Here is a 17282-nt window from a genome sequence, read left to right on the forward strand (position 1 = left end):
TCTAATTAATTGCTGTTTGCAGCTACCCAAAGGGGAGTTATGCAGAGGATGGAGCCAAACTCAGAGCAACACAGCAATAAGACCAGAGGAAAAAGTTGCAGCAAGGAAAATGAATGGATATAAGCAGAAAGCGTTACAGCAAGAGCGAGAAAGCACTGAGTAGAGCAGGTAGCCCAGAGAGGTAGTAGGATTTCTGCCCTTGGGAATTTTTAAAACTCAGTTGAACAAGCCCCTGAAAAACTTTGGAGTTAGTCCTGTGTTGAAGAGGAGATTGGAACAGATGGCCTCCAGAGGTCACTTCCACTCTAAATTACTTGATGGCTCTATTAGAAAAGAACATGCTTGCTGCTTCACTTTACTACAAGGGGAAAACAGTTTGTGTTAAACTTACCCATGTATCTGACAGTACTCAGATTGAAAGTCTCCCTGTGTTGAATTTTTTCTGTTGGAAAGATAATAGGGTATTGGTTGTACTTTTCAGTCTGAGGAAATATTTGGATTGTGGCAGTTGAAACTGAGCATGTAGAGCTAAGACAAAAGATTGTTTTTCCTCTGTCCCCAAGGCATCAATGTTTATAGAGCTGTACAAGACAAAATCTCAACACAAATGCTGACAGTATCAATAACTGAAGTGGTGCTGACATTTGTCACTTAGCTCTTCTCTTAGTAGTAGACACGGAGAACAAAGCAGAAGCAAGCAGCAAGTTGTAGCTACTGCATTTACTGAGTATAAGAGAAAAAAAAATGTTAGGGTTATTAGACAGACTTTTTCAAAATTCAGTTTTGAAATCTGTGTAGAAACAGTCCTTCTGAGAAAGGTAAATGTGTTCAGATGAGGGAAGAGTAGAAAAGTCTCTGCTAAAACCCTTAATAATTTTATGTCAGAACCATAGTGCTGTGCATGTTCTGTGTACATTTAAGATCCTGGATGAATGGTACAGGTTTAAAAAGCAGCAAAAATCCCCAAGCAGGAAAAAAATAAGCTATGTGCTCTAACGCTTTTTCCCCTATAAGCCATGTAATATATGCTTCTGAGAATTAAACATGAGTCAAGATGAAACCAGCAAGGACTCCTTCCTTTTAGGTCTCAGTGGTATGGTGGTAGCTGGCCAAATGATTTAAAAGTTCACTCTCATCTTTTTGTTTAAACACGCTTGTAGGGGAAAAAAAAATAAATCTCATTTCTAAATAGGTAGAGAAAAAGAATAATAGGGTGTTTATTTTAGTTTGGTGAAATAGAGGTTACGTGTGTTTTGCTGGACCATTACACACTCATACTCAGGTGTATGCTTGAAAAAGTGTCAGACTGTGATCAGTATACAGTAGATAAATGAACACTTTCAAAGCTTGAGTAACCCTTGATTTTGTGCAGAACTGCTGAATGTTTTTCAAAAACCTCATTGAGTGGCATACTTGATCCTTATTCCCAGCTGCAGATTATGGTATCTAGAAAAGCAGTGTCTTAATCTAGGCAAAGTTTAACTAAGCACATGCTTCATGGGAAAAAGGAATCACAGTGGTACTGAACTCTGAGAGGTGTCCTTCTGTCCCTTCATGCCAGTGTAAATCATTTTCTTGACCTGCAGTTAAGAGTATCCAAATACTGTGGTGCCAAAGCTGAATTTTAGGAAGGAGTTGTGGCCTAAAGCTGTGCTGTGGCGGGTGGATTCAGTAGTTGATGATAGCTGTAAGCTCAGAATCCGAGCATCTTCACCTTTGCTTCCGCTGCTAATTTTGCGTGCTTCTTCGTTACCTTTGTCTCTGCTGTACAGGCGGTGACTGAACACAGTGCGGGAACTTGTCTAGTGGTGCTTATATTTTTGGATAGGTTGATAGAGAGTGCAGGATGCACAGAGACAGATGAAAGCTCTCCGGGCCTGGAGAATAAGCTGAAAGTTTAGGAAACAATCCGAACAAATGTTGGAATCAAAGAAAATAACAACAGGGTCTGTAGTTCAGAAGGCTTGTGATAGAGCTGCTTATCTAAACCTAGTATTAAATATTGATGTTCTGTAACTTCGAGTATTTTCTAGAATGTTGTTTCTCTTCCTAGTCAGTCCAAGAAATTAATGGCAATAACATTAACGGTGCCCAGCCAAATATCTCTCACTGGCTTGCCATCTGTATCACGTCCTGCCAGCCCAAATGCTTTTCCAATTCGCTGAATTCACCTTGCTTGCTCTTTGTCAGAACTACCCCGCTTGTGTCGCTATCAAGAGGTCTCATTTTATATGGTGTGTCCAGTTGAATGTATTGCATTGTATAACGGTAACTGTGTCCCACTTCTCGCCCTGAAATCTGGCATAGATTCTGAGCAAGCTTTCTGGAGGTGGCATAAGGCAGAAATAAAACAGAGAAAGCAGGTGAGGCTCGGAGCAGATCAGCTCATGGCTTGGCTAAGGGACAGGTCAGTTGAGGCATATTTGAGGGTAGCCTGCCCGGTGGGAAGAAAACCTTGGCCACAGCGTCCAGATTCCAACCAAAAACAAGTCCTGGGTGATCTCAACGCTCTGTGGCAAGTGGGAATACGGCGCTTCCACGCAGGAGGCTGTTGGCAGCGATGCAGACAGGTTTCCTGATCCTCAGGGTGGTTGTAATGGGTCCCAGATCACTGATAGAGGGAGATGCTTTCTTTTCCCCTCGGGCTTCCTTTATTTGAGCTTCTCTGTCAAACTGGTTCTTGGAGATGTAAGCTTTTGGGATGTAAGGCGTGGTGGACGTGGACAGTGGGGCAGGGGAACGCAGAGGAATGCCTTAAGAGACCGAGCGCCTGATAGCCTCCGTCCTTAATTACGGAAAATAGTCAGCGGTCGGTATAAGTAGAAAAGTGGGTAAAGTGAGCTTCACAAGAAACTGCTAGGATTTCTTTGTCTGGAGAAAAAAAACCAATAAACATGAAAGAAGCAGAGTTCAGATAAAATCTTCTGCATGTTGTAAGCAGAAGGTCTTTGCTATCCAGGAAGAATTTATAAGCCAGACATGTGGAATTGAAGGTTAGCGGGGGAATTTGGATGCGACTTCTCAGTGGCAGGCAGTTTCTGATACTCAGGAATGGAATAACAAATTGTGGAATTAAGTATTTGATTACCTGGAAATTCTCTCAAGGCTCAATGAACACTCGTATTTGAACAAGTCTACTTATTCAATTATACTGCTGTTGGTTTTGATTTTTTTTTTTTTTGCAGGGGAATTACAAACTTAGTAATTGTGTATTTTTTTTATTACTTGGGTTTCTGTACATTTAATATCTGCTTATGTTGCATTTGTTCTTGTAGTGACCTAAGTTAGTTTATTTGTCCATATGTATTAAATTATTAAAATATCTTATAGGAGACTGGTATATTCAGAAAAGTTACTTTTTATTGTGATTAATATGAGATTTTAAGCATGTTGTGATTACTTGTGCATGCTCATTTTTTCTGAGGAAACCCCGTCAAGAACCATATTTATCAGGCTACATTTTCAATTCTGTTATAAGCAGTGGCAGTCCCCCTATGAAAAATACTTGACAGAAAAAAGGTGTCAGTAGTAAGTTTTAATTGCATCTCTAGTTTCTTTAGCCAACATTTCTGTAAATAATAATGAAAAAAGAACACTGTGTTTCATAAATATCAGGGAAAAGAGCAAAACAAAGCATAACAGAAAGAGTAAGCGTATTGTAAATTCTACAATAAAAAGCACTTCATTCTGCTGATTTTAACGTGATATTTCAAAATTGGTTGTCATAACCTCTGTTGAAACTACTTTGATTTCTTCAGATATCTTGAATGAACTCTTCCAGAGGGAGAACCGTGTGCTGCATTATTGGACCATGCGTAAAAGACGTCTTGATCAATGCCAACAGTATGTGGTGTTTGAAAGAAGTGCCAAACAGGTGAGGGTTTTATATAAAAATCCTCTTCAGTGTGATTGAGGCTTGACATACACTGACTTGTCCCACAATAACAAATTTGCCATCAACTTCAGTATTTCACATGGCTGAAAGATCAATGATTAAAATAGAAAGTAAGTGAAATTACTTGCTTTCCCTTTAATACAGAACAACTTAATCCATAGAGGCAGGGTGTCTGTAGTGCCGTAACTTAAAGGTAGTGTTTTGCTTCTGCCAGCTTGATCTGTACTGGTGAATCTCATTTCTGCAAGCTTGTGTTTGACAAATTGTTACGCTTGTTAACTTTTACTCACACGCCTAATTTGACGGGGGAAATAATTGGCAGCAACATTTTTCTCAGATAGGGGGGTGGGGGGGGAACATCTAATTAAGTTGATTGGCAGTTCTAGAAAAATGACAAGTTGGATAACTCATTAAACAATAATAACTGAATGGCTTTGGGTTTGCAGTTCTGCGTGTACTTGATTTTGTGGTTTCTTGCATGGTAGCTCCACCTCTTTGTATTTTGTTGAATTTATCAGTCTGGAAAGAACTATTAAGTAACTACCACACACACAAAAAATCCCCCTCATTAATCAAAACACAAGCCATAAAAATAAGTAAGGGGTTCCAAGGCAGAATTAGTAACTGGAATGATCTGCATTGGTTTTTTTTCCTACTTTTTTTTTTTTTTTTTTAAGTGGATATAGGACAAAGAAAGGAAGCTATCTGTTCCTGTTCTGTGGAGAATGACACAACACCCATAGTGTGAAATATAGTTAGATCTACTTTAAAGGCCTCAAAAAAGTAATTTTTTATTTCTTTCTGACAGCCAGTGTAGACAGAGGCTTAAATACTAGTGGTCTGTTTCGGTCTCTTGAAAGATTTCTACAGTCTATCTTTCATGCTTTCACAAAGAATGTAATGCAAGATAAATCTTGGGGTGAAGTTAAAAATTAATACCTCTTTAAAACACACACACCCCCCCCATTTCCCTCCCTCCCCCCCCCCCTTTTGAATAACCTTAACTCCAACCTCTGCCAAGCACATGACCTGCTCGCTTTTGTATAGAGATTACTAACAGTCAAACACTGGAGATAAAGATCTGTCAGCATTTTCATTGTAAATCCCATTTTTCAGCAATCACCAGTTCAGTCATCAAAAAGCAAACCAAACCGTATATGGACTCCACACTGATTAGCCAAAAACTGGAAATGTTGCTGTCTTCATTTAGATTTTTGTTTAGAAGTTGGAAGGACCCATTCTTTGTGCTTTCAGAACTTGGTGCCCTGTGATGGGAGCAGATACCATAGTAGTTTGCGAGGGCAATGGTAGACTCTTAAATCATTCCGGAGTTAAGGGCTCACCTAATCGTTAAATTGATTTCTCCAATTCTTGTGTCTCCAACGTACAATCCTGATCCTCACGTGAAATAACAGTTGATCTGAACTGTAGGAATTAACACGGAGATGAACTTTCTGTCATATTGTGGCTCTAGAGAGCTGCCAAAAAGTTACGGAAGGGCAACATTTGGGAAGGGAGAGGTTTTTTTGTTTATCGTTCATTCCAGCATTGTGTAATAAACTCACCAAAAAAAGGTGGAGGTTAAAAAGTTAAAAATGAGAAGTATCAAAATAAATGTTGTTTGTAATGTCAGCGATAGCTGTGCTTCTTGTCCATATCAGTCTTCACTTGCAAAGATTGACATTAGAATGACAAGGGGTATCGTACAGGTGGTTGGTTGAAATGTCCCTTTTCTTGACAGTAGTCTAAGAGTTGTTGGTTTTTTTCCATCAGTGACACTTGAAAAGTACACACCCATCTCATCAGGCTTGCATCTGCACTTGTATGTCAGTAGGTAAATGGCATCCTAGCCTTCACGTTCAGTGTTGAATTTTGACAGCTTTCTACTCACTTTAGTTTTTGTACCAAGAGACAAAAGCATCCTAAGTGGAAGGAAGGGAACCAAAGTTGTTCAGTTACAGCCTTGATGAGTTTAAATTGTTGGCGGAATTACAATACAGACCTTGCCCTTTCTGATTCAGTGTAAGGTTATGCTCTTGAAAAATACGTATCTACTGTCCACCAAGATAAAACTTTTCCTGTTCTTGGTAATGGGGGTAGATAATAGGGTAAACTGAAAGTATCAGAGGTAAAAGTAAGAATGAGGACCCACTAGCAATCTACTACTTTTTCTTTTGGGGTATTACATTTTTGTCTAGTGCTGTATGTATTTACTGAAGACACAGAAGATACGCATGTATTTAGTAACAAAACAGTTTGAAGCAGGCTGTATTAAACTCTCTTAATATCTGATATTGGCTTTATCAGAACCAAGAAGTTTTGTAGTTCATGTGCCTCTGCATACTGCTGTAGTAGCCTGTATTAGAGCTGCAAAAATAACCTGATAATGTCAGTCTTCCGTTACATTATTTTTACTGTTATGCAGCAGTTTGAGAGGACTCCCTTTTTTCCAGTAGCCAGAGAGTAGGATTCCTCGCAACCACTGAGTTGTGCTTAAAAGGGCAGCAAATGTTAATGTGGGTAGGACATAGATAATAACATGGATCAGCCTGGTTCGTAATAGTGAGAGAGTAAGGTGCCAGGACGTGGAAAGGGAAACAATTTTAATTTGCAGTTCTTAGTTCTTGTCTTTTACTACCTATATATACATTAAGTGGTCTAACTGATACATCTCACCATTTCTCCTCTGCTGCAGCTTTAATTTCTGGGAGTACATGTAACTACAGACCGTACTTTGTGAGGCTGGAATACATGTCAACCAAAGAATGAAATGATAGTTATATGCTTGGAAAGTTTAGCCTACACATTTGGCAGTCTTACATACATTTTTACAAGTTGGAAAATGCATGTTTCTGAGTACAGCTGTCCTGTGTTGCACCAAAAAAGTGATTTTTTTTTTTTTGCTCAGTTGGGGAGTATGCTAACAAAAGTGTAGACATGTCAGTTAGAAGATTTTATTAGTGGACTGCTATAGTCCCGTGGTAGTGGATTTCCCTGAAGTGTTCAGATTCATGGGTCAGTTGTTTAATTCTGTAAGCATTGCTTAATAGACTAAGTGAATTATTTCAGAGTTACAAACTGTTGGATATTGTAGAGGTATTAGATGATTGCCACAAATGACATAGGGTAACATTTACCTGTGGCCAATCTGTGTTTGTGAAATACTGTTTACAGATGGTTTCTAATGGCAAAAGTACTTTGCCTTCTCTCTTCATTTTCCGTCATTGTTGCTTTATTTAGGCTCTGGAATGGATTCATGATAATGGAGAGTTTTATTTATCCACACATACTTCCACTGGCTCCAGCATCCAGCACACTCAAGAGCTGTTAAAAGAACATGAAGAATTTCAGATCACAGCAAAGGTAAAATAAATAAATAACATTACGTAAGACTTAAAAACCCCCAAACAACTAAATTCCCCCGTCCCCCCAAAAAACCCCAAAGGATGTGTCCATCAAGATTTGTTTACTTGCAGTAGCTTTCTCTCTGTATTTCTGCTGGGAACAGAATAAACCAAAAGATAATCAGAAGATAATCACTGTTACTGGAGCTTCATCAGTCCTATGTGTTGTTGATTTCTCATGACAGAATCATAGCGAGATAGCTTTAAAATATTTTTTAAAAACCTACAAACCTTGCAGGGCCTTCAATTTCTGCTTTCATATCCTCATGTCTGTGGATTGCTGCATGTTCATTTAGGATATAAAATACAACAAGGCATATTACTATTTATCTGTGATTTAATTAGAAAACAGTAGAAAAATCAAAGCTTTACTTGTTAGGTTACTGATTTTTCTTAAAGTATTCGGTGTTTCTGCTGTACCTTTTTGAGCCATGGCAGCATTATGTTTTTCTAGATCTCTGGAGGCCTCTACAGAGATGCAGATGTCACTTGTGAGGCTTACCAGTTTTTGCATGTGAAAGACAGGCAACTAGTGCGGGACTGAAGTACCTGAGCTTATGTAGCCTTGGTCGTCTCTGTGTTTTGTTTTGTCACCTGTTCAAACCTGTTTCCACCTCTTGGCTCTCTAGTCTTGGTAGAGAAATAACAGAGCCCGAGACAGTAAGCAAACGTTCGTTTGTCTGAAGGACCACCTCAAAAGAGAAGAGTCGTGGGGATGGAGTTGATCATGGGACATGTGGGAAGGGAGGGAAAAAAAAAAAAAAAATCCAAAAAAAAACCCCCAGAAAGAACAGAGATCACTTTTGCTTTTCAAACTGGGATTTTCTTCCGAGTTTTGTTCCAGCCTTTGTTCTGCTGGATGCCTTCCAGCATGCAGAGCACCGCTGCCCGCCTTGTTTCCTCTGTCAGTCAGCAGATGACGTGGGTGCCCCTTTTCAAAGGATGTTGTTAGTGCCGCTCCCTTGGCGTTTCGCTACCTGTCCGGAGGATGCATTTGCCCTTGCTAATTCCATAGTGACAAGAAATGCTCAGATGAGGAACCATCAGGAAAGAAAAATAATTTTTATTTTTTTTTTTAAAAAGGGACAAACACTGTTTATTTTCCAAGTGACATAAGAGTCAAGTTTTATTGACTGTTTTGCTTAATTCCCTGTTGCCAAGGGCCCTGGCAATACACTTTACTCTGACATGGTATCAGAGAGAGAAAGAAGTGGAGGTATAAACTCTCCCAGAGTGGATGATTTATGATTTACATGAAAGAAAGTGCATAGTCTTGGGCAGCTTGTTAATTGGGAAAAGCACCTAGTTACAGATTTGGTGGTGGCTACTTGCTGTCTTAGATTCTGTCAAACAACTGTATGACAACAAAACATAATATAAAAAAGACCTGAAGAATATAGTCTTAATTCATTAAAGCGTAAAGCATGCAAGAAGACTTATCTCCATCTCAGCACTTCAGTGATGTCTACACGTTGGTAGATCCTTGAGACTGTGGGCCAGGTCCAATACCAGGGCTTCAGTGGTAATAAACAAAATATCCTCTTTGGCATCAAACCCCCTTTGTATTGATGCGAGGAGAATACCCATGCTCTTTTCAGCTTGCCTAGCAGAATTTCATCTCTGCGTTAGCTATGGAGCACATTTCTGAAAGAAAAAAAAAAGAAAATCACTTGCTTCTAGTCATGTAATAATAAAACATTAGGAAACCTATATTCATGTTATGCTATTTTTATTAGGAAAAAGGTATCTCTTTAAAGGAGTTCTGGGAAGAGAGCGGAGGAAGCTAGCTCCTTTGATGGCTTCTCCAACTGCACTTAGGAGCAGGTTAAGCAAAATGACCCCCTTCATGACAGGTAGAGCTGGTAACTGTTCGATATTTTCCTGTTTTCATAGCAAACCAAAGAGAGGGTGAAGTTGTTGATACAGCTGGCTGATGGCTTTTGTGAAAAAGGGCATGCTCATGCAACAGAGATTAAAAAATGTGTCACAGCAGTGGATAAGAGGTACAGAGACTTTTCCCTGCGCATGGAGAAATACAGGACCTCTTTAGAGAAAGCGCTGGGTATTTCCTCTGATTCCAATAAATCGGTAAGAGAAATTTGAGTGTGATGACAGACAAACAAGCTTTGCTTGCATTTGATTTTAGCTATCGTTTTCTCTGGTCTCCTTCCTTAATCAATTCTTCCTTTCTTTAATAAAGAGCAAAAGCTTGCAGCTGGATATAATCCCAGCCAGTGTCCCTGGGTCAGAGGTGAAACTGCGTGATGCTGCTCATGAGCTTAATGAAGAAAAACGAAAGTCTGCCCGCAGGAAAGAGTAATAAGTTTATTTCTTTTTAATCTATGAGAATGCATAAATCAATCCTGATAATGAAACAACTGTCATGGCTTGTCTGGCAGCTTAGAAATTGGATAAATGGGAAAAAAAGGGTGATATGACTCCATAGGTCCTGTTGCTATTTATGCACGTGCTCGTTCTCACAGATAATTCTAGCATGTCAGAATCTTAAACTTTCAAAGCTATGTTAGACTTCTTTTAAGTTGCTTTTCTTCTTTTTAGAAATAATGTGAAATAAATGGGTAAGGGGAGGAGGGAGGACAACAGTTAAATGACTGTAGCAAGTGAAAAGCATTTGAGAAAAAATTGCATCTCCTTCCCTGTTTCTTTTTGCACTGGTTAGTAATGGAGGGATGTTACCTTTTATGTTTCCTTCATCTGTTGTGTCTCTTCACATTTCAGTTCTCAGATTTTTCTTGCAGCAGTGGAAAAAGCAAAAGCTGAGGAGGAAAAATGATGAATTCTGGTTATTATGCATTCATATTGATCTAGCAGACTGAGATTTGATTATTCTTTCTGTTGTCACCTAAGGTTCATTATGGCTGAGCTAATTCAGACAGAAAAGGCTTACGTAAGAGACCTCCGGGAATGCATGGATGTAAGTTTTCGGGGTTTTTTTCACTAATCTTTGAAGACAGGATTCAATCCATTGCTTTCTGTTTCTTTCTGGCTTTAACAGCCGAGCATGAATGGTTTGCAGTCATAGAACCAAATTAAGTATCTTTTCTGCTTTTAAGAAGAAACTTAGAATTACATCTGATAACAGCCACTTCGGAATTCATCCTCTATGTTTTGCTTTTGTCAGTACTGAGTTTCAGTATTTGCTCCTTTCCCAATTCATAAACGTGTGGGGTCTTTTGTTTTGGAGAGGGGAGGGAAAAAGGAGGGGTTTACTTTACTTGCTTTGCTGGCAGTAGAGAAGAGCTTGTGTTAATTCTCTTATTATCTGTATCACATGTTCTGCTACTAGCTGACTTTTTGAATAGAAATTCAAAGAGATTCCATGGAAAAGTGCCCAGTAATTGTTACGCTGAAGCAAGTCATGTTCAGTGTTAGCTGTTGCACAAAGCATGAACTTCTAGACTGCAGACATGACCTTGATAAGGAATATCCTGAAGCATTAGAGGTTGTCAAGAACACTAGGCATTTTAAATTATGAAGTCTCAGGGACACTGTTAAATTGTCACTTTTAGAACTTGGATTTTTACTGTCAAAATCACAAGGTATATTTGACACAACAGGTACTGTCACAATTGGAGATGATGATGCTGCATGATCTTTCCCCGATTTCTCTCCAGGATTGCATGCTTACAGATACCTGGGTGCTTCTGTTCAGAGTTTATCATGACTTTTCACACATCTTTTTTGTTCTGGGCAGACATATCTATGGGAAATGACAAGCGGAGTCGAGGAGATCCCACCTGGTATTGTAAACAAAGAACACATTATCTTTGGAAACATGCAGGAAATCTATGAGTTCCACAATAAGTGAGTGACTTATCTTCCATTTCCATATTACTGCTAACTCCAGATGATGACCTGAGGGATTTCCTAATGAAAATATTGTGCATATGAATAATGGATGCTTTTCCATAAAAAAATCTAAAGGATTTCTTCTTGCGTTGCTAAATTGTTTTGGTTGTTGCTTTTCTGCAGCCAGGTAGGTACACCGTTAGAAACTGTCTTTTTCAGCCTCGGACATCTTTCAGCTTTTAAGAAATTATTTGGATACATGAAAATTTTGCTGTAGGTTTTCCAGTTGCTCTAAAGCGATGGAAACCGCTGAACTAGACAGAATACAGTTGTAGCACAAACATCAATTTAAGACTCTCTCATTCCTCCGGAACCCTCATTCCTGATTTCCATGTGTGACTGCTAGTGGGAAAGAGTAGGGCTCTTAGAAGCTTCTGTGGAGGTGCCCCACCATTGTTACATTTACTTGAGTACGGAGCATGAAAGAGGCTTGTCCACTATGTTTCTTCTTACTGGGAATGGTTCCTAGGCAGATCTGTGTACAGAAGTCTTGCTCTGAATCTTCCCTCTTTGTTAATTTGTTGGTGTTTGCAGTGGGTTGATTCTTTGCAGTAATAAAATATACCTGCCATATTCCAGAACCTGATTTTACAGTCATTTGTATGCTTTCTGTTAACCTGAGCATCCAAAAAGCAAGTCACCTCCATTTTCTCTTGAGATGAAGGCTAAGCTTTTCTTGAAACTGAAACAGTAGGAAAGCTTCTTGAAGGAGAAAAACAGCAGTTATTAAATTTTTGTGTACTCTCATGTGTTAACTGCATGTCTGCTGGATCAATTTCTGATCTTCACATCAGAATTTGTATTGAATTACATTTTATATTAGTTCTGTTATTACACATTTTTATCTATTCCTGTTCTCTTTATTTTTTTAATTCATGCTGTTGGTATGAATTACAGCAAGTTTTCTAACAGCCTTTATTCACGGACAATAGATCAATATCAGCTGCTCTAATGAAAATGTTTCATGTGCCTTGTACTATTTGTTTCTTTTCTACCCATAGCATATTCCTGAAGGAGCTGGAAAAATATGAACAGTTACCGGAAGATGTTGGACATTGCTTCGTTACTTGGGTAATGAAGTCAGACTTATATTTAGAAGTAACAAGGGAGATAGGAAGCATGAATGGATGGATTCTTGCTCTCAGGTCCCTTTTTAATTTGTAAAAGTACCTCTTCCTTCAAATTTTAGTAAAAGTGTATGTATCTTTAACTGGGGGAAGAAAAAAATTAAGGCACTGCTGTCAGATGCTAATGCTTAGCTGCTCTTGAAGATTTTATGCAAGTTGCCTAAACCTGCATTCAGGTTTGGTATCTTTGTCTTAGCTATGAATAATCTACTTCTGCATGCATTGCTATTGTTTTTAGTCTTACTTGCCTGATGTATTTTCTTATGCTGCCTATTTGAATGGGAAAATAATTCTGCATAGTTCAATTTCTTGAGAGAGAAGATATGTTCTCTGGTAACTGTGTGTAAAAACTTTGAGACAGAAATGATGCCCTCTGATAACCTGTGTAAATTTGCCTTTTTTTCTGCAGGCAGACAAATTCCAAATGTACGTTACTTACTGTAAAAATAAGCCAGATTCTACCCAGCTGATACTAGAACATGCAGGAGCATACTTTGATGTAAGTACTTTGTGTCCATCTTTAAAGTATGCCTTGGCGGTTTGAATCATATACTTGCAGTTATGCTGAGTGCCTAATTTCTTAAGAAAATGCAAGTTTCCTGGTACTAATGCTGCAATTCAGTGTCAGCTTAAGAAAATCAATCCTACATCTCCCATAGTTAACTTATTGCTCAGTTGGTCTCATAAACCTGTCAAATCAAATGTAACAAGTCACTATCACATATCAGAGCAGTTCAGAACTGGAAGCAGGTTCTGGCAGTAACAACTGAGACATGAATCTTCAGCTCTCACAAGCACATTCTTCAAATCTTAGAATTTTGATGTGCTTAGTTTGCATTGTATGTCATAAAGATGGAAATCTTTGTTAAATTTTGGGAGCACCTTTAAATGGTAATTGTATGTAGTGGTAATTCAGTTGACTGCCATTGTTCAGAACTGCTAAACCAACCACCTTGCTTATTCAGTCCCAAGGTTACTTGGTCTATGTATAATATTCCACTTAAGAAAGGACAAAAATGTAGCAGCTGTTAGAGGCTTTAGGGTGGAATTTTGGCCACGCTGAATGGGTTTTGGCTGAACGTGTATTTACAGATGATTCAATTAGAGTGCTCTCTACCCCTTTTTGTTTCCTTCTCCACTATGCTGAGCCACTAGCTGTGTAATTACACTACAGATTTTTTTTTTTAGAATTGTTTGTAGAAGTAGAGGGAAGGACATAATGAAAAACAAACAAAAAATCCCTGAAGTTCTTGGGGTTAATTTCAAAAGTCTATCACGGAGGAGATAAGGATTCTAAACACTGTGAGGTAAAGCCTTTCTGTGAAGCCTCTGTTAAGTTTTCAGTGTTTTAAGAGGAGCAGGTAAGTTACAGGAAATCAGGCAGATATGACAAAAAAAAAATCAAAGAAAAATTTAGTAAATACTATTTTAAAAAATGACAAAGGGCTTTGCTAAAACTGTGTTAGAAGTAAGTTCTTGCTGCCACCTCCAAAGGAGCACCCTTTGCTCCCTCTGTTTTACCAGTGTATCCAGAGCTCTCCATCCCCTCATCCACCTAAAGTGGATTAGAAGTGTGAAGACCTAATTCTGTGCCCAGGTAACTTGAAGAGCTTCCATTGATGCCACCACTGGACCATGTGAAAAAGTCATGTGTATCCCGTCTTGGGAATTTCTGATACCGTAATCATGGTTAGAAAGCCTATAGCTGCGGTGCATAGCTTGCTGTTTGAAACCATGTGGTTAAAAATCTATCCCATGCTGTGATAAATGGCAAACACTGGCCATGAAGTTCAACCACGATCAGTACTTGAAATCTGTAGTTATCCCATCTAACTATCATCTAATTCTATTTTCCTCCTTTAGCTTTGTGGAGGTCATTCTTTTTTTGTTTTTAAGTGGCCGTTTTGTTTTGAAGTGATCGGTAACCTCTTTCCTTTCGTTAGAAAATGTTATTTCGTGCTCCCCCTTGTGGGACAAGATGCTTTCTGTGACCATGAACAGTTACACTAGCAGGTGATGGGAAGAAACCTTCACCTCAGCCTTCCTGGAGTAGTCCTGGCTGTTCCCTGGAACACTGACATCTGTCTTCTTTTCTCTCGTGCGAGTAACAAACGAAATACAGATTTTTAATTTAAAAAAAAAAAGAAAAAAAGTTGTTGCCACATGTTTGACATCCCTAATCATGGCTATTTGTATTTAGGTTTGTTGAAACGCTTCACAGATACCCTTGGAGCTAATAATCTTTTGTTTGTACAAAGTGAGCAGGCAGATGCACAACGTAACTATTTTCTGTGGCTGGAGTATCTTGTCGTTCTGTCTTTTTTTTTTTTATTTCTCCTTGCTAAAATAGAATTTGTAGTTCATGTATATTATTGCATAGCCCTCAAAGCTGCCCGTATCTGAGTGTTGGTGCTCACGGTCCTCAAATGTTCGGTTTTTTTCATGTAGGAGATACAACAACGACACGGACTGGCCAACTCTATCTCCTCTTACCTTATCAAGCCTGTCCAAAGGATAACAAAATACCAACTTCTTTTAAAGGTCAGTATGCAAAGTTCTTCATCGGATTCTGCTTTTCTGAAGAAGGCAAAACTCTTGCTGAAATCAGGAGGGCTGTTTTACTCTGCACTCTGAGACTACAGCATCCTAGGCAGCCTCAAATATTGCTGTGGTGTTTTTTAGGAGACCATTGAAAATGAAAGAAGGCATAAATAAGTAACTTTTTGCCCAGACTTCTGTAAATAAAAAAAAGATACCTTTCTACTAATGTTTACTGAGAAAATATAATTTGCATTTCCAGAGTAAAAAAGTAATTCATGGCCATATAGACAGGCACATTTTTGTAGTGGTTCCTGCGACAAATTTTGGCAAGCCATTAGCTATGTTTATGGTATTAAGTACTGTAAAATATATACATTTTATAGATTTATTTATATAAAACTATAATATAAAATATTTATAAAATATATTAATGTAGATGTGTGTATATATACACACACTCACTGAGTACCTGTACAGCTGTTGCACAAACAGTTGTTACTCGTAGCGTTGCATGGAAATGTCAAGTAAATAGTAACTGTTAAAATAAACAAAACTTTTGGAAACCTGTAGTTAGAGCTTTCACTCAGTGGACAGGTGTCTTGTTGACTGAGCAGCAGTGTTCTTGAACTGTGCTGGGTCTCTGTTAGGTGGCATTGCTTGTTTTGCAATAGCTGCCTACAAAAGTACTGTAACTGATCTGTCTCTCCCATTTTTACTTGAAAACTGCTATGGATGGTTGTTTTTAAGACCTCTGAAAAACATTGCAGGCTATTTCAGGTCAAGCTGGATGGAAACAAGTCTGTTATTTTGAACTGAAACATATTGTCTGTTCTCCCCTTGCAAAAAGGGGCAACTTCAGTTGTAAGAAATTCTCTAGGCTGTGCTGTTTCAGAAATTTTGGGGTATTTATTCCAACAATTATTTATTTTTAATCTAAATATGCCATAGCCGCTACATAATTGAAGTGATGGGATAGATCGGTTTCACCAGTGTTTGCAGAGCCAGATGGCTTTGCTGCATAGTAAAATGGATTAATTTGGTGGTTGCTGAGTTTTCTTCCCCCCCCCCCCCCCCCCCCTAAGATGAGACATGTAAAACATGGAAGGGTGGAGAGCCCGAAACTTGAATGGTAGTGGAAACTTTTTTACAGTTCTAGAAGTTCTGCTTATTTTTCCAAATGGTATTGAAGCTGCTCATCTCTTGTGCCTCCTGGAGAATATTTAGTTACACTCACTTTTCTGTGGAGTTGTAATGCAAAATTTAAACATGATGTAGTGTTTTGCTGTGATGGTGGTATTTGCCATTAAACAAAAATAGTGTAATGATGATAATAGTAAGAATCACCTGGCTTTCTCTTTAAAAAGGAAAAGGGAATTTAACCTGAGGCAATGAATTAAGTGGGCTTTTTGTATAATAGAAGGAACATAATATGCCCTTTTGGTTCCATAAGCTATATTTTATCTTGATACTATTCAAATGCTCAAAGGATGTGAGGAAGTTTGAATATCAGCTCAGGCGCTGTTGTGTTTATATCTGTGGGATGTTAAATGGGCAGAGAGCTGCATCACCCTAAATTCCACTACAACCCTTCAGCATATTGCATTCTGTAATTTCTGTCCGTCGGTTAATGCTTGTTTGTATTCAGAAGTTTTGTCTGTAGGATGCTTTAACTGTGCGACCCAGAATAGAGTAATTCATGGAATACTTAAAATGAAACAGCGTAAATCCTCTTTTTAGCAGCAGTAATACAGAGCTGGTCTTTGGTGCAGCGAGGCAAAGACTGGCGTGGGAGGCGGGGGGTCCTTTTGTGCTGTCCTGCTTTCCACCATCTTCATGACTTGGCAGCTGCGTTGTTCTGGGCCTTGACATCTGATATCTGTGTCTGTGCTTATCAGAAAAAATGTTGTCCTTAATGTAACTTTTAAAGTTTTCATATTAAGCAGATGATCTTGTTCAAATTAGAGGTGGTTAACTGAAAGCTTGGGCCGTTCCTTGAACAGATCATGATAAATGCAAAGTATGCTGTCGCGTCATTGGGAAAGTAAGAATTCAAAAAGATTTTACAGGCCAAAAATGATTCTTTGCTTGTTAGAAGTACTATTTGGTTGTCTATCGCATTTGTGTAGAAATACGTGACAAGTAGTACTCAAGTCTGCTTGTCTTGCAGGAGCTGCTCACGTGCTGTGAAGAAGGTAAAGGTGAGATAAAGGACGGCCTGGAAGTGATGCTTAGCGTGCCAAAGCGAGCCAATGATGCCATGCACCTCAGCATGCTGGAAGGTAGGATTCAAACTGGCTTTCCAATTCAGTCGTATGCTGTAGATTAACGTTCTTTAACAAGTTCCTATATTACTATAGGTTGAGATCTGATGACTGTGAACGTTTTCTTATCTCTGGGTTTGTATTTTATATACCTTTTATTTGGAGGTGTATAAAATGCAAACTT

The 17282-nt window shown here is 38.7% G+C and overlaps 1 protein-coding gene across 4 annotated transcripts in view; it reads left to right on the plus strand.

Moving 5' to 3' along the window:
- The window catches only part of TRIO (trio Rho guanine nucleotide exchange factor), a 255442-nt gene that overhangs the window by 151296 nt on the left and 86864 nt on the right, over positions 1 to 17282 (plus strand). For all 4 annotated transcript variants that reach the window (XM_049823888.1, XM_049823887.1, XM_049823885.1 and 1 more), the window contains exons 20-29: positions 3759 to 3874; positions 7136 to 7258; positions 9193 to 9387; positions 9500 to 9615; positions 10168 to 10234; positions 11015 to 11124; positions 12171 to 12240; positions 12706 to 12795; positions 14745 to 14837; positions 17005 to 17116. In XM_049823888.1, coding sequence (XP_049679845.1) covers positions 3759 to 3874; positions 7136 to 7258; positions 9193 to 9387; positions 9500 to 9615; positions 10168 to 10234; positions 11015 to 11124; positions 12171 to 12240; positions 12706 to 12795; positions 14745 to 14837; positions 17005 to 17116 — 1092 coding nt within the window. The remainder of the gene's footprint in view (positions 1 to 3758; positions 3875 to 7135; positions 7259 to 9192; positions 9388 to 9499; positions 9616 to 10167; positions 10235 to 11014; positions 11125 to 12170; positions 12241 to 12705; positions 12796 to 14744; positions 14838 to 17004; positions 17117 to 17282) is intronic.

The sequence above is a fragment of the Accipiter gentilis genome, chromosome 20, assembly GCF_929443795.1.
Source record: "Accipiter gentilis chromosome 20, bAccGen1.1, whole genome shotgun sequence".
NCBI lineage: Eukaryota > Metazoa > Chordata > Aves > Accipitriformes > Accipitridae > Astur > Astur gentilis.